The following is a 20,305-nucleotide window of genomic DNA, read 5'->3' as shown; positions in this document are numbered from 1 at the left end:
TCATGGGGCAGGGAAGAGCCCTGGATTGTGGCCTTGGGTTTGGGATTGTGGCCTTGGGTTTGGGATTGTGGCCTTGGGTTTGGGATTGTGGCCTTGGGTTTGGGATTGTGGCCTTGGTTTTGGGACTGTGGCCTTGGTTTTGGGACTGTGGCCTTGGGTTTGGGATTGTGGCCTTGGGTTTGGGATTGTGTTTGGAGTGATGCTGAATGGGAAGTGCAGAGGAGGGGAGCAGGGCTTGCTGTCCAGGTTTGGGAATTTGGGCTTGCTGTCCAGGTTTGGGAATTTGGCTGCTGAGGGATGCACCCCATGGACAAAGGTGTGTCCTGGGGAGATGGTGATGCCCCAGTGTGGTGAGGGGAGCTGCAGAACTTCCCAAAGGACTTCCCAGGATGACTGAGATGGAAACAGAGGCTCAGGAGGTGCTGAACACACAACCCCAGGGCTCTCCTCACCAGCTCCTCCATGCTCAGCCCCATCCCCAGCCAGCCCGGCTGGTGGAACCTGTCAGACCACACGCTCTCCCTGCCTGCTCCCAGCTCTTCCCAAGCTTTGTTGCCGTGCTGGAGCTGCGAGTTTTGGATTCCAAGTGCGTGGGGAAGGCCAGGGCAGCTCTGGGGCACAGCCTGCTCTCCCAGGAACGCTCCATCCTCTGCCTCATTCCACAGCGTGCCCTGGGAGACAGGGATCTCTCCAGGCTGCCTCCAGAGTGCTCCTCAAGCCATATCAGGAGCTCCAGCAGGAGTCATTCCTGTCCCCACGCGGCAGGCCCTGGGTGACAGGGATATTAATAGCAGCAATATCGTGACTGGAGTGGCTGCTCAGCAAGGGGAGGACATTCAGCCCAGGCACCTCAAGGAATTCCCGTGCCGGGGACAGCTGGGATAGATTCAGTTTCCCAGGAGAGGGATGGGTGGCTCTCACGTCCTCCCTGTCACCACTGAAATGCCCAAAGGGACACTGCCAGGCTCCTGATGCCCTTAGAAGGTTCTGGTGGCTCTGCTGGTGTCCCATCCCCTGGCAGGACGTGGTCCCCAGCCCAGGAAAGGAGAAACACCTCACCCCACGTCCAGCATGGAAGGCACTCCAGGCTTTATCCCAATCACAAAAATGAAGCTGTTCCAATTTCCAGCGTGAAGCCAAAAGGAAAAAAGAAAAAGGGGGAAAAAAAAAATGGTGCCATGAATTCCATGGCATCAAGGTGAAGATGAAAGCAGAGATGCAGCAGGAAGATAAAGAGATTAGAGTATCAGAATTATTACAAATCTTGCCCGTAGCAGTGCCTGTTCCCAAGGCTGCCTGCCATTTCCCAACGATAAGATCCAGGGTTGCAGGCTGGGTAGTGTTTCTTTTTCCCCTATTTGTGCTGGAAAGCTCCGAGCTATTTTTCACTTCAGGCTCCAAGATGTTTGTGCTGAAAGGTTCAGCCGTTTCTACAACTGAGGTTATAGAAAACAAAACAAAACAACCGAAAAAAAGCCGAAGTTGTTTTGTTGAGAAAAGAGAAAAGCTGAGATTGGTTAAGTTTTGCCACACTGGCCAAGAAAGTGTCCTTTGAAACACCTGTGAAAATCCAAATATAGCCAAATTATGAGTTTCTGGACAGCTATTGCTCACATGTAATCAGGTTTCACGTGTGGTTCCTGAGTATCTGCTGCTGAGGGAGATGTGCCCTCAGTCCAGTGCAGGGTACAACATGACACTGGAATTGAAAACAAGTTTTATATTTAAAAAAAAAAGAAGGGATTTAATGCTATTTTTAGAAACATTTTACAAATTATCCTATAATTAAAGAAGTGCAAGTAACCAGTGTTTTGATTTGAGCAATAATCTCACTGACAGCATCTTCCTAATTGTGTTTGCTCTTTCCAGTACCTGTTTTTATGTCTGTACTCCTTATAAGTGCCCAGGAATAGCTAAAATATCACTCAGAATGAGAAGAACCATGGAAGAATGAAGAGATCAGGGAATGGGAATTAGAGATTTGTATTCTTTGTTTCACAGCATGGGCCTGTCCATTCACCCAAAAGCATGAAAATAGTGCTCAACAATCCATATGGTCTTGATTCAGGAAAGAAAATATGTTCTCTCGCAGGGAATTATGGCATTGCAGAAAGGTCAGGGCTTAGAAATTGCCAGGACTAGTGGTTTAAAAATCCCATCTGCTTTTAGGGTCATCAGAATCCCAAACTGCTGGGCTGCAGCTTTCCTATGCTGTGATAAATTGGGTCTGTTCTATGAATATATCCTTGTGCCATCCTGTGATTGTATCCTTCTGACATTCTGTGATTATTTTTTCATGAACTTCTGCTTTAACACCACTCTCCCACAGGGGTTTTATTTTTCCAGGAGAAAGAGATGTTCTTGTGCCCAGACCCCAAACAACTAACAGGTAAGAAAATGCCTTTCAATTCCTTACTGGAGCAGCAGAAATCTCTATGTTTTCTGGTTTTGTGTCTCACTTTCTCTCTCTGGGACCTGCAGGAGCAGCAATCCAAGACCCTCAGGCTCTTCCAGCAGCTTCCAGCACCCAACCCAGCCTTTCCTCATGGCAGGGATGCCTCTGCCTCTCCCTGTGTTTAACACTTCCTTCACCATTTCACCCCTGCAATGCCAAGACTTCAAACCCCACGAGTTTGTTTTCTCCCTCCCATCACCTCTGGCACATTTAGGATAAAATTCAGCATAAACCTGGAGCCCCCAGCAGCCATTCTGTGCTGCAGCCCTGCTGCTCCCACCAGGCTCTCCGTGCAGCTGGGCACAATGCTCACTTTGAAATCCCACACCACACACGTGATGGCTTTCATTAAATATATTATCTGGTGATGATGGGGCTGTGGAAAGAACGCTCTCACAGGCAAGCTGGCCGGGCAGGGAGGAGGCCTAGGAGTTTTTTCCATTTTCATTGCTGGTTGTAATCTGCAGGGGGATGACTGATTAAGTGGGCAGATGTTGCTCTATGAGATAAAACTTGGAGTTTGGAGTTTTAAAGGTCCTGGCACGTGGTACTTGTGAAAACGGGTGCTTAAAAGGGTGCAGATCTGAAAATAGAGTTATAGAAATGCTCTCCCCATCAGGAATTAATTAAATTCCCCCAAGGAACTGTTATTTCTGATGTGTAACACGGTTTGTCATCTGCATGGAAGAAAACAAGGTCTTCCAGATGCATAAATCCATTGCTACTCGAAAAATTCCACCCTAAATCCAAGAATGAGAGTTGCTACCCTTGGCTTAATGCAGAGTGCAACTTGTAACTCTCAGGAGGGAGCAAAGATCAAAACTTATTGGGAAGGCAAGAATTGCAGCCAAAACTAACACCAAACTGTAACTTCCAGAGGAAATATTTAGAGGCATAATGAGAGGGATGGGAAACTCAACATGAAAATCAACATGGGGAAATGAAGCCCTCAGACTTGGCCTGTGTGCTGATGACCACAATCAAATTAAGGCAAATTGAAAAAGTGTCATATGAGAAAATAAAATAAAATAAAGCACTTGAACTGGGAGATACAGGACAAGAATTGCAGCGAAGCAAAAAGGAGTAGCCTTATGCAAACTTCCATTTTCTCTATTTTTATTCTGGATTTATACCAAAAGATTAAATTTAGCCTCCGCTTTGTGGTTAGAGATGAGATCCACAAAGAGTTCCTCAGTTCCTGTCTTGGTGAGGCTCTGGGTGTTGCTCCATCCCTGCAGGGTTTCTGGATGTGCAGTTTGTAAATGAGCAGTCAGGGAAGGGCTATGAACTGGGAGAGAGGATTGGGCAGAAAGTAGAAGATTGGCCTTCCAAACTATTTTATTACTCCACACTATCTTGTTATTCCAAACTGTCTTATATTGCCTCATAACCCTTTGGAGTGTACATGGTATTGCTAGCAGGCCTGAAGATCAGTGTCATAAAAGGAGTGCCACTTTCAGGGGGATTTTCCAATGGTCAGACCATGTTTTTTTAATGTGTGGTGCTCCCAATTTTCTGGAACAGTGCAGGGATGTGCCAGGGAGTGAAGGAAGCACAGCAGAAGAGACCTCTGTATTTACAGTTAGCTTCCAGTTTTCAGAGCAGAAATGAAGTATTTCTCTGCAGAGCAACTGGAGAAGATCTATCAGCAATGTCCTGATCCCTGCAGAGGGGATACCCCATTAAGCAGCCCTGTTGAGTCATTCCCTACAGGAACAGGGCTTTTCTCCTGAGCCATCCCACTTGTTGAGTTTCCCCACTGACCTGCTAGGCATCTGCCCATGCTGCTGGCAGAGCAGCTTCACTCCCACCACGGGGCTGGGATTGATTTCTGACATGTGTTCCTCCTCTTCCCATCCTCCAGCACTGACCTCCAGCTCTCTCTTTCCATGCTCTCTGAAAGAAAAGGGAGGTTTTTCAACTGTGGTCTTGATTTTACAAATCAGAGGGGCTGCATTATTGATGCTTTCAGCAGAGCAGAACCTTCAGCTCTCCATCCTCCAGCTCCTTTCCCTCTCCACACACTCCAATTTTGGGTGCCACAATCCTAGCAAGGGTGATCCTCCTCTTCTCCAGGGCTTATTGCAAAGAAAAACAACAGGATGAGAGGAAATGGCTTCAGATTGCACCAGGGAAGGTTAGGTTAGATAGCAGGAAAAATTTCTTCATGGATTTCTTCTTCAGTGTTGGAGTCAGCATTCCTGGAATTGTCCAAAAAACACATGGATATGGCACTGGAGGACATGGTGCTGCTTGATGGTTGGACTTGATGATCTTAGAGGTCTTTTCCAGCCTTAACAATTCCATGATTCTATGATTTGAGGAGACAGATTTCATCCACAGACCTGAAAGACCAGCCCTGGTCATCATCAAATTGTTGGAATTGGCAGCTTTAATGCGTGTGTCCTGTGACTACAAAGATCATCTGAATTTTGGGGTCTTTTATTTACCTCTTTCCCCCATGGCATTTTGGAGAGAGATTTTTCTTCTCTTTCACTCCATATTTTGAAGCTGTGTAAAACCAATTTAGAAGCAGTCCCACTGGTGGATGCCTGGGTTGGAATTCTGCACCAGGGCTGATTCCCACATCCCAGAGCAGCTCCCCATGCAGGCTGGAGGGAAGGGCTGCTCCTGCTGCTGTGCTGGAGGCTGCACTGCTCCTCCAGGAGCCATTGGAGCAGGTAGGAAGCACATGGGAACTCCAGGAGGAGCCCAGCTTTGCCTCCAGGGCTGTGGAGTCAACGAGTTTTGGTTGTATGGGAAAATGGGAAACCTGTTCTGTCGGTTGCCTCACCACCAGCACGATCCTTTGGAAGCAGAAGGACAATTGCCTCGTTCATTTCCTGGGGCTGGTTTATGAAAAAAAGTCTATTTGTAGTGTTAACGTTGTGTTGGGGTGCAGGAATGGGATCACTTGGGAATCCTTGGAGCTCCCAATGCAAATGGTTACTGACTCAGCTGCAGCTGTGACCTTGATTTCATAATTAATTGTGTAACAAAGTTTAGAGATGTTAAACTCTGTAACCAGAGTTTAGAGATGATATTTTCAAACACGCAGCCATCATTAGAAATAAAATAAAATTTTTAAAAAGTGTGGTTTAGCTAAGGTATTGAAAAACCATTTGGCTTTTCACTGCAATTTAAAACCTTTCTGTCCTACACTGGTGAATCTAATAACATAAAATGTAATAAGAAAATGACCACTGCTAAGAGTGAATTTGGCTCCGGTTTGCCTCTCATTTGGGCCCAGGGAAAATATTCCAGCAGAATATTCCAACAAGTCCAGAGGCTTCACCATGATGGAAAGAAAAATCCTTGACTTTCAGGTAGCAAATGCTGCTTCAGCAATGGAAAAACAAGGTGCCAATTAGGGCAGCTTTGAGAGGCGTAATTGGGGTTTGGATTGCTTTAGCTAAACCAGAGTTCTCAGGAATATTGAGTAAAAATACATGCATATGTATAAATAAAATTATATTAGCCTCATAAATCACCTCAATCAACAAAAGCCAAGGATAAGCTGATGCAGCTTTTGCATAGTAAGAATTATATTTCATTTATTAAAATCAGATGAGAGAGAGTTTTGCTGATGTCCCTCGGAGATGCCACTGGGTGCTGCTGGACCACAGCACTGTCCTGCAGGAGGAGGATTTTGGGTCTGATCCACTTCCCATCCTTGACAAAGTGAGATGGGAAATTACTGCTGGCATCAGTGCCTGGGAGAAGTCAAAAAATCAACCATTGAAGCAGATAGAAACCACATTTCAAGCAAACAGGATGCGATTATAGTAAATAATACGTTGTATTAATGCTGGTAGTAAATAATACATTGCATTAATGCTTGGATGAATTGTTAACTCCTGGAATTTACTGCTGCAGGACACAAGTGACTCTGGTAGGACTCTGTTAGCAATTTAACAGTCAAGTGGGGTTTGAAGCCATTGTGTCTCTACAGGCCATATTTATTTAAACATTATCTACACCTCCACAATTATAGCATAAAGTGTTAATTAACGAAGAGGAGATCTAGAGGGTGTGTGTTTTGTGTGTGCATGGTGTTTGGCTTCTTGGGCTTGTTGATTGCTGGGCAGGAAAAGCTTCCAGGTGCTGCACAATGGGAATTCTGCTTTCACTCCCACCATTTATTCCTTGTTTGGGTTTTCCCAAGACAACCCAATATTGTAGCTTCTGTTCCCAATGGTCAGGAGGGAAGGTGTGAGGAAGGCAAGGGCAGCTATGGAATCCCATCACTGGAAGTGTTCAAAAGGGGTGTGGATGTGGCTCCTGGGGACATGGTTTGGTGGGGCTGCGTTAATGGGTGGATTTGATGCCCTTGGAGGTCTTTTCCAACTCAGTGATTCTGTGATTCTAGGATTTCAACCTGCTGCTATGTGTCACTGGGTGCAGGGATTTTGTGTGCTTGTCCACATGGCACCAACACGGCTTGTTACAAGGGCACAGGGATAAGAGGAAGGGGGAATGACTTTACACTGAAGGAGATAAGGTTTAGATTAGAAATGAGGAGTAAACTGTTCCCTGGGAGGGTTTGAGGCCCTGGCACAGGCTGCCCAGAGAAGCTGTGGCTGCCCCTGGATCCCTGGCAGTGTCCAAGGCCAGGCTGGATGGAGCTTGGAGCAGCCTGGGATAGTGCAAGGTGTCCCTGCCATGGCAGAGGATGGGACACGATGGATTTTAAGGTCTCTCCAACCAAAACCATTCTGTGATTCCTTGACCCTCCTGCCCCAAAGGGGATGATGCTTCTCCAGGTATCTTGGCTTGTGTCTCACCCGTGCTGCTCTTCCAGGGAGTGCAGCTGTGTGTGCCACGGGGTGGGTTCGGCTCTGCCGGCGCTCCTGCCACTCATTTATTTGTTTATTGCCCACGTCCGTTTCACTGCAAACATTTCCTCCAGGCTCGCTGCTCGACACGAGGCCGTGCTGGGCGGCGGCGGGTGGCTCCGCTCGGGGCTGCGGAAGGAGGCGTCCAACACTGATAAAACAAAATAAAATAAAATAAAACAAAATAAAATAAAATAAAATAAAACAAAATAAAATAAAATAAAATATAAAATAAAATAAATAAAATAAATAAAATAAAATTGTGGGGGGAGGAAAAGTTTTAAAATAGTTAAAAAAAAACCAAACAGGATGCGGCAGAGGGGTGACTTCTCGGAACGCGCGGAGGGCAGACCCAACCTGCCCGCTCCGTGTCCCCGCTCCGTGCCCCCGCTCCGTGTCCCGTGTCCCCGCTCCGTGTCCCCGCTCCGTGTCCCCGCTCCGTGTCCCGTGCCCCCGCTCCGTGTCCCCGCTCCGTGTCCCCGCTCCGTGTCCCCGCTCCGTATCCCCGCTCCGTGTCCCCGCTCTCCCCGCCCGCCGGGGGCACGGCTCTCCGCGGGGCGGGGCGGGGCTGGCTGGGTGCCCTGCCCGCCCCCTGCCCGCTCTCCCCGCCCGCAGCGCGGCCCCAGCGCCTCCCCCTGCCCGCGGCGCCTCCGCTCGGCCCGCCGCTCCCGCTCCTCCTCCGCGCCGCACTTTGCGTCTCTCCGCCGCCGCCGCTCGCCGCCAGCGCGGGGCCCGCGGAGCGCCGAGAGCGCGGAGCCGGGCAGGGGAGCGCCCGCCGCCGTCCCCTGCATGGCGGGCGGCCCGCGGCGCTGAGGGGCGGGCGCGGCCCGCGGCGCTGCCGGCAGCATGGCGAGGGGCGGCGGGCGGCTGCAGCCCCGCGCCGCCGCTGCCCCGGGCCGGGGGGAACGGGGGCCGCTCGGCCTCCTGTGCCTGGCGCTGCTGTGCGCGCTGGGCGCCGCCGAGGCGGAGTTCTCCATCCTGGACGAGGCGCAAGTCCTGGCCAGCCAGATGAGGAAACTCGCCACCGAGGAGCTGAGGGTCGTCACCATGCAGGTACGGCCCGGCCCGGCCCGCGCCTCGCCTGGTTTTCCCTCCTTCCCTCCCTCCTCCACACGCTCTTCCCGATTCCTGCCTTGCCCTTTCTCTCTCCGTTCCTTTCTTTCTTTCTTCCCCCTCCCTCCCTCGGTTCTTTTCTTCTTCGCAAACTTTCCCTCGCCCTGCCCGGCTCGCCCCGGCCGCGCTCCCTCAGCCGACCCCGCTTCCCTCACAGAGCCGCCCGCCCGCCGGGCAGCGGGGCACCGGCAGCCTCTTGTTTTATTTGCAATTTACACAATAGAAGCGGCCAAAACCGCCTCCCACCGCCGCGGAGGGGTCCGAGGCCGGGCTCGGGGCTGGGCTGGCCGTGCCCCGGGGCGGCTCCGGGCTGGGCTCGGCAGTGAGCCGGTGTCGCCGAGCATCCCGCGGGCAGAGCTGCGGGCAGCCCGGAGCTGCCGTCGGGGACAGCGCTGCTGCCCGGCCCCACGGGTTTATTCCCATGCCCGGTTCCCGGCGGGGCTCGGGGAAGGTTGTTCCCGTCGCCGGGAGCTGTGTGTTGTTGGCGGTGCTCTGCGGGGATCGCGGGCAGTGTTGGTACCTGCGCTCCAGCCCACCCTCTCCGGGGGGAAAAAGTGAAATCGGATCCCAGGCGGCTTTCAGGGCAAGGTATGGTCAGTAGCAAACGCAGTTTTAAAAGCCTCCCAAATTGAAAAGGAGACACTTTCATAGGATCAGCGGGGGTCTCTACCCAAATGGCCTTTTATCTTCTCTAAACTGGCTGCATTCTCTCACCTCTGGAGCATCATTGTGCCGGGCGGCCTCCTAGGGCTCGTTTTGTCCGGGAGAACACTGAGCTGCCTCTTGTCCTTGATGCTAAGAAGACGCGGATTTAAATGACTTCACTTAACAAGGTACATTATTGATGCACTGAATTCAAGGAAGTCACTTTTTTTTTTTCCTTCTGCCGTGCATATGCATGTATGTGTTTCCCCTCAAAAGATACCAGCATAATCCTTTGCTTTGGTGGAGTCTCTGTTAATGCAAATTAAGTCAGTGTAATTGCATGCTAAAGCCGTTTCTGGCATTAAAAAAAACTATAATACGATCACCTCGACGCATCTTGTGTTTAAAAAGCAGCTCATAAAAATATACGTTGTTACACGAATTAACCATAGGATGAGCCAGGTTTTCTTTCCAAGCATTGTACTGATGATCCGAGCTCGAGAACAATCTGGATGCCAGTGCATGGGGATGCAAATAATGTTAAAACTCTGTTTACTATTAATTGGATATTTAAGGCCCCGGAGTAGTTTAATGTGGTGAAACTGGTAGTTAAACTGAAACCTCTTTTCATAGTGAGCTCTATTTTTATATGCTTCAGATTTTGGCTGTCTCGACTCCCATCACGCTAATGCCCAGCCTGTCCTTTGCTCCCCCCTGGAGCATTATTACAGCTGTTTAAGATTAAAAACCGGTGGGAACAAAACCTCCCCAGATTTTAGGAGCTTCTCTGCTGACCTCCTACAGCAGAACAAAAAACGTTATGACATGTGTCACTGCAGCCCGTGCTTCGTACTTGGTTTTTAGGGCTGTAATTTCCAAAGCCTGCTCGGGCAGGGCCGGGTGTAGCTGGCACAGAATTCCCTTTTCCCCCTTGTTCAGGGCTGTTGGTGAGTGCTGGTGGCTCGGTGGGCACCCGGTGCCAGGTGAGGGGCGCTTGGGATGATGCAAACAGGTTGTGCCTGGCAGAAGAGAGAGCTGCGGCATTTTGGAAGGAGAGTGAGAACGCTTCTATGCTTTAAATGGATACAAATCCAAGGGTGCTGTCCTGGTTTAGAGGATGACATGGAGGCAGGCCCCAAATCAGGAGCAGCGAGGGGAAGCTGCGGTAGCAGGAGGAAGGGTTGATACCCAGCCATTAGCGAGCTGCGGTTTTATTTGGTTTCAAAAACCATAGAGGAGGAAGTGGCAGGATTTAATGTTTCCCTTGCGTGCTCTCCCATGCTCTGGTCCTTGCCAGCTGTGGCTCCCACATCTGCACATCCTGGCGATAGGCAGGAGGTGGTGTCACCAGAGGGCTTTGCAGGAAGGGTAGGTCTGAGCTGGAGGTGGGGAGGAACCATCCAATGAGCAGGTGGAAATGCTTCAGTAGAGGGAAGGTGAGAGGTTGGTTGGGTGTGTTTTGAGTCTGGGAAAAGAGGAAAATGTGGACGGAGCCTCCAGAAGTGCAGGAAGGCAGGATGAGATGGAATCTCCAGAGCGGACACTCGAGGAGCAAGTGGAAGAGGTAAGAGGAGAACCACGGAATCTGTGAGCCTGAAATGCCTGTGAGAAGGGGCAGGGAGTGATGAACGTGGAAGTTGTGTGATAGGAAATACATGGGATTTCTGTGGGAGCACTGTCAGCGCTCCAAACGAGCTCTGTCTCCTTCCTGGGAATCATTCTCCTTCTACCTGTGCTTCGTGGCATTGCTCCAACAGCAGCGAGGACCCAGTGTTTTCTCAGAAAATCCCATTATTTTGCACTGTTGAGAGGAGCAAGGTACAGCTGGAATAGAGGCTGAAGCTACAGGCAGACTAAGGGGGAGAGAGGTTGCTGGTGGCAGCATCAGTGTGACAGTTGATTCTGGCTCTGACACCACGGCTTTCTATTTACAGAGACTTGCATGAGGGCAGCATCTGACTGTTACCTTTGGGCAGTGCTTTGTTTCCTCGCCCATGCAAGTGCTCTGGTTTCATTTATAAATTTATTCCTTCAATGGTGCTGTGCAGAGCAGCTGAGGATCATGTAGTGTAGGTGACAACTCGTGAGTTGCATCATTTGCTGAGCGTGTTGAGCAGCAGTTTAATAGTTTCTGATTTAAATTTCCGATTGGAATTTACATGTTTGTGCCATACCAAGGATTCCCTTAGTGAGAGCACGTGTTGGGCTCTGCAGTGTGTATGGGTTCCTGTGTGTTATCATCCTGTGTGTTATTTCTCCAGGAGTGGTTAAATATAGAAAGTTCATCAGTTGTCTGATTTTTTTTCTGTTGCTCTGATTAATTATTGTTCTCTGTTTGACAGTTCTGCCAAACCCCCTGTTAATGACATTGCTGTGTCTTAATATTCTGTGTATTTCCACACATTGGGGTATGGGTGGTGTGTACATACACATCCTTACAGGGATTCTTGCCCTGAGCAGCAGAGCTGGTCTGTTTATGGTTCTCCCCAAGGTGATTTCCCAAATCAACCCGGAACAGCCTCACCACAATCTCTTCTCTTCCCTCTCCCTCCTGCAGGACGGAGGATGCTGGAGAAGCCTCTGGATTGTGGGTTGTGCTGCACCTACAGCCACCTGAACCGTTCCCTTGTTTTTTCAGTAGCCAGAGCACATGTTGGCAGCTCCCCTGGCATTCCAGGGAACACTTCTGGCATCCTTGGGAGGCAGTGTGCAATCCCAGCTCCACTTGCTGCTCCGTGTTCCTTGTCATTCCTCAGCAACTGCATCCTAAATAGCCCATGGCATCTCTTGCCAAGGGCTGCAGCTTGGTCAATGAGTAGCTTGTGTGACAGTCCTGTAATGTATTCTCCCGGGCAGAGCTGCCACTCTGCACTAATGAAAAGTTAAGAGCCCTTTTATACTAAAATTATAACTAAATTGGTGGTGGTGGCAGGAGCTGATCTGCGGGTGGAGTTTTACCATCCCTGTTACCTGGCTGGTCTGATCCTGGCTGAAATTACAGGGTAGCTTGTTGGCTGAAACAACTGAAATTCTTTAGCTGGGAGGTGAAGGCAGGAAAAGAATAAATCAGAACTTTAGTGAGGGTTTTGGTTGGTTTTGGTGAGGTTTAACCCTCTAAATCTGCACGGGGTGCCCAAGCTGAGAGATGTTTTTTGGTAGTGTGGGTCAAGGTAACGTTTCCATCTCCAAACCAGGGATATAATGCTTGCAGCCAGAGCTGAAAGGAATAAGAAATGCTTTGAAGATGAAAAGCATTAAATGCCTCTGTAACTCTCAAAATGCATGCTGATGTTTCCATCCAGACAGTAACAAAAGTTGTAGGCCCAGAGGGGCTCGAGTGTTTCTGAAGGCAGCTTTACCATCCTAATCCTTTACTCTCGCTCTGTGAAGGAAGCACAGCCCTTTCTCATTGTCTGTCACTGATTTGGGAGGCTGGAATCAAAAAAATGCATTTTGAGTCTGCAAAAAACGCAAAATGTTTTTTTTTTCAGTCATGTTTTTCCTGTTTATTTTTAATATTAATATTGTATATATTATAATATATTAATACATCAGGTGATGGCAGTGATGTGTAAAATAACAAACAGCTTAGTACAGGCTTCTCCTGGTTGATAGGAAAGCATATTATTTATTTATTTATCCACCTTCCTAATAGCTTGTCTGGCCATATGTTTTTCAAGAAAAACAGATTGTGCTCAGACAAGCACAACACAGAGACAGGGAGATGTCCAGGGGTTTAGATGGGCTGAAAATTCACATTCTTTGAGGATTTCTGGGTGATGGCAAAGAGCTGGAGTCACCAGAACTGTCCATTTATTTAATCTCTCTGAAAATGAGCGCTGACAGAATGCAGTATTATTTATTTTTTTCTAATGGGATTGTCTTGTGGCTAATGGATTTACTACTTAGAAGAGATAAATCCCATTCTGAGCTGGCCAATTGGAATGCCAGAACTGTGGTTCTCCATCTCTGAAATCAGGGGTTTCGCACATTTCTGCACTTATTTTGATGGATCTTTGTAAATAAATCTGTGGTGGCTGTGAGGTACTTGCACAGCAAGTGATGTAAAACTGCTTGCTTTTTTTTCCCTATTATTTTCAGCTTGTGAAGTTGAAATACCAAAAAAAAAAAAAAAAAGCATAAGTAGGGAAGGCTGTGAAGGCTGCTAAGTGTTTGATTGTACATTTTTGGGTTATTTTAATATTATTTGGCAGCAGTGTGTGCTGTAGTAATAATTACGGAGCAGAAACCAGTGGAGCAAAACCTCATCTGTTTTACATGATCATGCCTTAGTTTGAGTCCTGCTACAGCAGCTTTATTCGAGGCTCTCTGACAGCCAAGACTGCAGCAGTTTTTCATCCTTTTCCACACAGATTCCTTTTTTCCCCCAACATGAAACACTTCCAACAGACAGCGAGAGGTCCTGGTGGAAGGGCAGCAGCAATGCTGCTGGGGGGAGAGACCAAATCTGAATTTTTAATTAGCCTTTGAGTTGTTTCTTCAAAGGCTCAGGCCATCCTCAGTGCTGTGCCATCAGCACAGGCTGACATTGCACTTCAAACAGCAGGAAAGCAGCTGGCCAGGGCAGATAAAAGTTGGGAGTGTGGAGCAGCAAGGTGGGCTGGCAGATAATGAGCTGTGCCCAAAAATCCCAGCCTGGGTCACGGGGTTGGGACAGCAGGAATTCAAATACCCTGCGAAGGGATTGGGAATGTCAGCTGGGGCAGGGCTGATAACACAGGAAGGCACACGAGGAAATGCAGCTGTGGTTGCACAGCTTTCTCCCACTTTTTCTTGGAGTGGTTGGTGCCCGAGCTGAGCATGGCATAGAAGCTGCTCTGCTGCACTGGGGAGAAAAAACCGAATTTTTGTTGTCAAACAACGTGGATAAATTCCCTTCTTTCAGAGAGGCAAGTTGGAGAATGAAAAAAAATTTTTTTTTTTGTGTGTTTGTTTCCCAGTTATTCTTTTATATCTGTGTATTAAAAGGGAGAAATAAATATAAACAGATTTTTTTTTGTTGTTGTTTACAGTTGTTGATTTTGTTTGCCAGTTACTGGGGAGAAACTGGCTGAGAAATGCTTGGAGCCTTGTCAGTTCCACCCTCCTGTGTGGAAGTGCCCAGCTCTAGGGAAATGCTGCACATTTTGGTATTTCCAGTGTCAGGGCACTGCTCAGATGGAGCTGGGATTCAGGGCTACCTGAGCCTGAGCCTGGCTCTCTGTGAAACCTGGAAATGGCAACACTGATTTGTTTTTATGCAGTTGAATAGGAAAATACTATTTTTTTTCCCTACATGAATAATATAACTTAATAATCGAAATTTTAGTAACTTACCTGATATATCAGCCTTTGTTTTGTATGTCAGAACTTTTGCTGAGGCTTTGACTAATAGCTCTTGCACTGTAGGTTTAATGCAGAAAGCAGTGTAAAAATACAGAGAGCCTGCATTCCTCAGTCGTTATTTTCCTGGAGCTTATTGTTGTTCAGTACCATGTGGGGTTAATGAAATCTGAAAGGATATCCTTGTGTTCTCTTCTCCATGGAAAACAGAGTATAAAAACATCAGTGCTTATGCAACGTCTGTTGTGGAGACTTTTCCTTTCTGATACAAAATATAAGCCAAGTCATGGCTTGAATCTTGTGCTCCATGTGTTCTTCCCTGTGCAGAAATCTGGATGGAATTACGTGTCTGATTGAGCAGTGAAAATCTGAGCTGACTTTTGAAATAATCCTGGTGCCACAAATCAGTCCCACTCATTTCCAATCCCAGGAAAAGTGTTAATGGAGTCACTTTATCAACTGCCTCGAAGGACTCTAGAGAGTCTCCCAAGTGATTTTGCAAAAGTATATTTGCACAATTACAATAATTAGTAAAAGCAAACTATTACATCTCCCTTTAGCAGCTTCCCAGCCAGGAGCAGCTGATAAAAGCAGCTTTTTGTGGTGCTGTTTCCCCTTGAGCTCACGGATTTGCACAACTTGGACTGTGTGATTTGAACCCCATTCCACCTTTTGGGTAAAAAACTGTAATTTTCCTTTCAACATGTCTGCAGAACTGTCTAGCCAGTGCTCCCTGTCCGGTTTTGACCTTCTTTTGCACATATTCCTGTGATGCTGTAGGAATTTCTGGCTATATGTAGGATTGTCACAGGTGGGAATGAGGCCAGGGTGGGGAAAAAAAGCTTTAAAATAGACACATCTGGAAGTTGCTATAAAGGTTTCTGGGAGCTGGAACTCCTTAAGCAGAATTTCTTGTGTGTTCGCCCTGGTAGGGTTATTTTGGTGCTGGTTTTTTTTGTGGATTTCACACCAAATTGCACATGGAGATGAATTCAGCTTGACAGAGATGATGTGAAGGTGCCACACCAAAAGCTGAGGTGCTGCTGTGACCTCCCAGTCCTGGCTCAGTCCCTGCTCTTCTCCCTTTCAGCAAGGGAAGAATCAGAAACATTTCCTTTTGAGCTCTACTTTCACCTCAGGACTTGTATCAAACAAAACCTGGGGAGCTGTTTGTGGTGATGGGCTGGGGGGAGAGGGGACAAACTCCCAAAAATAGCTCTGGTGGGAGCCTGTTTGCCTGGAGCAGGAGCAGGCTCTGAGCCAGGCTTGGAAAGAGCTTCCAGGAGAGCCCTTTGCCTTTCATTTGTTGGAAAAGAAAGGAACCCCAAACGGTGTGGAGCAGCAGTGTCAGAGCAGCATCTGCCACTGAAATGGATGGTGAGCTAGCAAGAGGTCTGGGATTTACCCAAATCAGAACTTTGCCAGAAGCTGTGTGAGCACAGGGATCAGCTGTGTGATTCCCCCTGCCAGGGATTATTCCTTGTCCTTCCCTCTCCATGTGACACAGATGAGAGCACTGGAAATTGGTCAAGCAGTGCTGCAGCTGCAGGACAGGGGTGGGGTGACAGCAGAGCTGTTCCTGGCCAGAGACCATTCCTGCTGGGATTGCTCCAGCCTGGGATGGCTCAGCTCCTGATGATTCCCAAATCCCTGGGAACAGGAGGGAGCTCCAGTCCTCAACAGAATCTGCTCATGTTTGATGTGTTCTGGGAAGAGAAAAATGAGTGGTGTGGGGCTTTTTGGGCTGAAGGAGCTGCTGAGGTGTTGGATCTGGAAGCATCAGGCAAGGAGAGCTTTTTGGGAACACCCTACTCCTTGGTGTGGGCATGGAATTGTGCATTTTGTGGGAGCAGAAGGAAGTTTTCCCAAAATGTTTGCTTTCAGTGGGAGCCTGTGCATTGCAAAGCAGCACAGGGAAAGATGCTGATGGAAAATTGGTACAGAAGAAAGTCACATCCAGGATATTTTCATTGCCTTGTTCATGGTCAGTGAATTAGCACATTGTTTTTCCTCTTCTTTCTCAGTATTGAAATCACATGGGATTTCTGACTTTTGCTCCACACTGTTGGGAGGATAAGAAAGAAGCAGGATTTTTCATCATTGCAAGGAGTGTGAAATGAGGAGGAAAAGCCACTTCCACTCCATGGATCCTAAATTGCAGTTCTGATTTTGTTCAAGGAGGCTGAAGCTGGTCCATGACCTGCAGGTTCATCTTACAGCTGGCAACACTCCAGCCAAGCTTCATGGAAGGGTGTATTCCAGAGGGGCTAAACCAGCATTTTGGAGACAGGATTTTTCTGTTGTGCAGAAGGCATTGAAGGATAAAAATAGAAGGGTTTTTTAATTTGAGGATAATAGTTAGCAGTTTGAACAATGAAAGGATATTTCATTTAAATAAGCTACAGCTGCAGTGTAGGTAGTTCGACTTCTTGGGGTACATTGTTTGCCCAAGGAATTGTCTATAATACGAATTTCACAGTTGTCTTTCATTCCTTTTGCCAGTGGCTCTCCAGGACTGCCAGGTGTGATGTGGGATTTATTCCCTTGGTCTGGCTTGGTGGAGTCGAGCTGCACACAGCAGTTTGCAGGGAAAACTGCACTTTCTGGTGCAGGCAGGAGGGCAGGGATAAGCACTGAGGATGCTTGTTTGGCACATGATGCAGCTGTGGTCAGGAAGCTGGTTTTAAACTGTAAATTTTAGCCTTTGATCTGTTTGATTAAAATTAGAAAATGTTATTCCTGGGTACACAGTCTTGTGCATTCCTTGAAGGAGGTTGTGATTCAAAAAATGGAAGAAAATTAATATTCACATACGTTGCAGGAGGAGGATGAAAACTGCAAACTTGTCAGAGTTTTTAGCTCAAGGTGAGCTTCACCAAGGGGGAGGTTGAAAATACAACCCTGAGGGCACTCAGTAGCCACCCTTCTCTTGTAGTTACTGCTCAGTAGTGTAGTTAGGGGAAAAAGGAATCTTACTTCTCATTTTTTGTTTTTGACTGAAATGAAACTACAATTTAAAATTATATTTTAGCTCTTCCTTTTGAATTCTGCTGCTGTTTTGCAATCCCTAGATCATTTCAGTAGCTGCTCTGCTGGTCTTGAAGCTGTTAAATTCAGTTCACTGATGATCCAGCTGTTCTTGGCAGAGGAACCTCTGCTGTGCTGAGCTCACCGCTGGGAGCACAGGATTTGATTCCAAAAGTTATGTTTGGTTTCTAAAATTTTAAATACTGACATACTGGTGATGCTGTATTTCCATTAAAACTATTAAATGCAAAGCCAAAATTAAAATAAGCCCAACGCAGCCATGATAGGAGATAACTTGTGAAATAGAAATAGAAATGACCAGTTGTTTATTTCTGTTTGGTAAGAAATTCAATCTCATGAATTTTAAAATATTGACTTACTGTGATGTCACATAAATAGAATTTTGCCTCCCCCTTCATATTTATGTATTCATTCAACAAGTGGTTGGCTGAAAGGCTAGAAATACATTTTAAAAAAGTTCTGGTAATTGCAACCTCAGACTTTGAAACGCTGCTTTTTTCCTACATTTCCAAGAATAGCAACTCAGCCTCCAAAAATAAATGAAACCCAACATCCATCGCCATGGTTTTCAGTGCTTGGAATGGTGGGTTTCTCTTTGAGGAGCAAAGGTGCAGCAGCTATTTTGGGAAGGGAAGATGTGGAGCTGGGATGAAATGAATGCAGAGCTGCTCTGGGGAGGCTCGTTTGAAACGTCAGAGCTGCTGAGCACTTTCTCTGCTTCGTGTGTGTCGTCTGGAGGCCTGAAAAGTCATGGTAAAGAAGAGGAAAAAGCAGCAGATCAAAAGGGATAATAGTCATTAAGATATTTAGGGAAGGAATGCGTTAATCTGGGATTCTTTGGAATTGCAGAGAAAGCTGTTGTTCTCCACGTTCATATAGTGCAGGTGCACACTGTGTAGGTGAGCCTCATTCCAGGCTCTTCCCTGGTTTTTATTAATCCACATCTCCCTGCACCTTTGATGCAGAAATGTCACTGCTTGATGGAGCCCTTTGATCCCAAGCCGTGGCTCCTCGGGAAACTCTGTGGAGTTGTACATCAAACTCCTGTGCAGGGGGAAGGAGCAGCAGGGCTGCATTCCTGCTCTCTCCCCGTGTCACTCCACCATCTCCTGGCCTCTCCTTTGCTTGGCTCGTGTGGTTTTTGCCAATCCCTGTTTGCCATTCCCTGTCTCCTTGCTTGCCAGGTGCACAGCAGGGCTGAGGTGGCCTGGTGGCACCTCTGGGGTGGCAGGGACCTCTCCAACAGTGCAGGGGATAAGGTGATTGCAACAGATCCCCTGGAATTCTGTGCGTGATGGGAGATATCCCTGAGGGACTTTTGATAAGGGCATGGAGTGATAGGAGAGGGGGGAATGGCTTGAGGCTGAAAGAGAGCAGGGATGGCTGGGATGTTGGGAAGGAATTGTTCCCTGTGAGGGGGGGAGGCCCTGGGATGGATTTTCCAGAGAAGCTGTATCTGCCCCTGGATCCCTGGAAGTGCACACGGTTGGACAGGGCTTGGAGCAGCCTGAGATGGTGGAAGCTGTCCTTGCCATGGCAAGGAGTGGAATGGGATGGGCTTTAAATCCTTCCAAACCAAACAAGTCTGGGGTGCTCTATGCTGGCAGGAGTCTGGATGGATGGATGTGCAGAGCTGCCATGGTCTGCAGAACAAACCCCAGCAGTTCTGCACCCATCTGCTCTTCCTCCCTGTCCACAAGGAGCTCAACTGGAGTTCTGCTGCTGAGAGAGGATGTTTCACTTCAGCCCTGAAAATAGATTCACAGCCTGGTTGGGATCCTTTCTGGGATCCTTGCTCAGAAACGAAGTTAGAGCCAGTGTCAGCATTGGGCCCTAAGTCTAAAAATATATTTAAAATATGGAAACCTTGGTATAGCAAGGCTGTGGTTTGCACAGGCCGGAATGCAGAGCTGGCCCACAGCCATACCCACACTGGGGAGGATTCTCAACTTCTGGCCTTGCTTTGATGATGCAAAAAGAAAAAAGACAGATTTTTTGGTTAATTTTTAATTTTTTTTTTTTGGTGGACAGAAGGTAACTCGCTTTCTCACAGGGCTGGCAGTCTATACCTGCCTTAGTTATTCAAAATCTCAGGAAATGCTGAGCCCCTGTGGGCAAAGGAAAGGGAGGGGAAAGATGGAGAAAGAGGATAAAAGGGGCTGTTTACTGCCTTGGTGCTGATAAGAGCAGGCGTGGCAGCTCCCCAGTTCATCCTGATCATGGCCTCAGAGCAGGATCTGACCTATTATTTGTATTATTTATTAACTTTCTGTTTCCAGCCTGTCAGAGCAGCAGTTCCACTGTCCTCTGAGCATCATGTTTGGTGCAGCAACACTGTCAGGGCTTGAATCCTCCTTTCCATGTCATCCTGAACAGTGTGAGGAGCCTGGGTGTCACCAAATAAAGAAATGAAAGCATTAAAACACGGAAAATCCACATTCAGCTGTCGCAGTGGTACCAAACCCGAGTGTTACTCCCAGGAGTTGTGCAGCATTCCCAGCTCATTCCACATCCCAGTTTTCCAGTGACAGACTTAAAAATCTCATTGTGCAGCTGAGTTAGTGAGTGAGCTTCACTTTATAATCACTTTATAAACCGTATGCACATTACCAGGCCGTGTTTAATGGACACACGGCCCAGATGAAAGGGCTCTTTGTGGCAGGAGCCTTTTGTGCCTTCCTGGATCTCTCAGCAATTCCTGCCGAGCTTCCCAAGTCTGGCTGCCACGGAGGAAAAGCCCTTGTGGCTTTCAGCTTGAGTGGAGAATAATGGGGAGCAGGATGGCAGTGGGGGAGGGCTCTGAGCTCTGCAGTTCCTCCCAGCCCAGCTGGGGCTTTGCATTCCCAATGAGCTCAGCCTGCCTGGG

At 47.8% G+C, this 20,305-nt stretch overlaps 1 protein-coding gene and 1 long non-coding RNA gene across 4 annotated transcripts in view; one reads left to right on the top strand and one right to left on the bottom strand.

Moving 5' to 3' along the window:
* Positions 1-5,909: 5,909 nt before the first annotated feature.
* On the bottom strand, positions 5,910-7,484 carry LOC146433615 (uncharacterized). Its single transcript, XR_014853596.1, has 2 exons — positions 7,240-7,484; positions 5,910-6,168 (listed from the first exon to the last, which is right to left on the bottom strand). It is a non-coding gene; the product is annotated as an uncharacterized LOC146433615 (long non-coding RNA).
* A 496-nt stretch (positions 7,485-7,980) lies between these two features.
* Positions 7,981-20,305, top strand: part of CACHD1 (cache domain containing 1) — an 82,744-nt gene continuing 70,419 nt past the window's right edge. For 2 of the 3 annotated variants that reach the window (XR_014853651.1, XM_085067398.1), the window contains exon 1: positions 7,984-8,343. Coding sequence is in view for 2 of the 3 variants with exons in the window: in XM_085067398.1 (XP_084923524.1) it covers positions 8,137-8,343 (207 nt within the window). In the remaining variant the exon portion in view is untranslated. Of the gene's footprint in view, positions 8,344-20,305 lie in introns of all 3 variants that reach the window. The other variant, XM_085067399.1, reaches the window with a different exon arrangement.

The sequence above is a fragment of the Lichenostomus cassidix genome, chromosome 8, assembly GCF_008360975.1.
Source record: "Lichenostomus cassidix isolate B80296 chromosome 8, HeHo_3.0, whole genome shotgun sequence".
NCBI classification, from domain to species: domain Eukaryota; kingdom Metazoa; phylum Chordata; class Aves; order Passeriformes; family Meliphagidae; genus Lichenostomus; species Lichenostomus cassidix.
The sequence above is the reverse complement of the archived record's forward strand: the minus strand, read 5'-3'. Positions and strand labels throughout refer to the sequence as shown.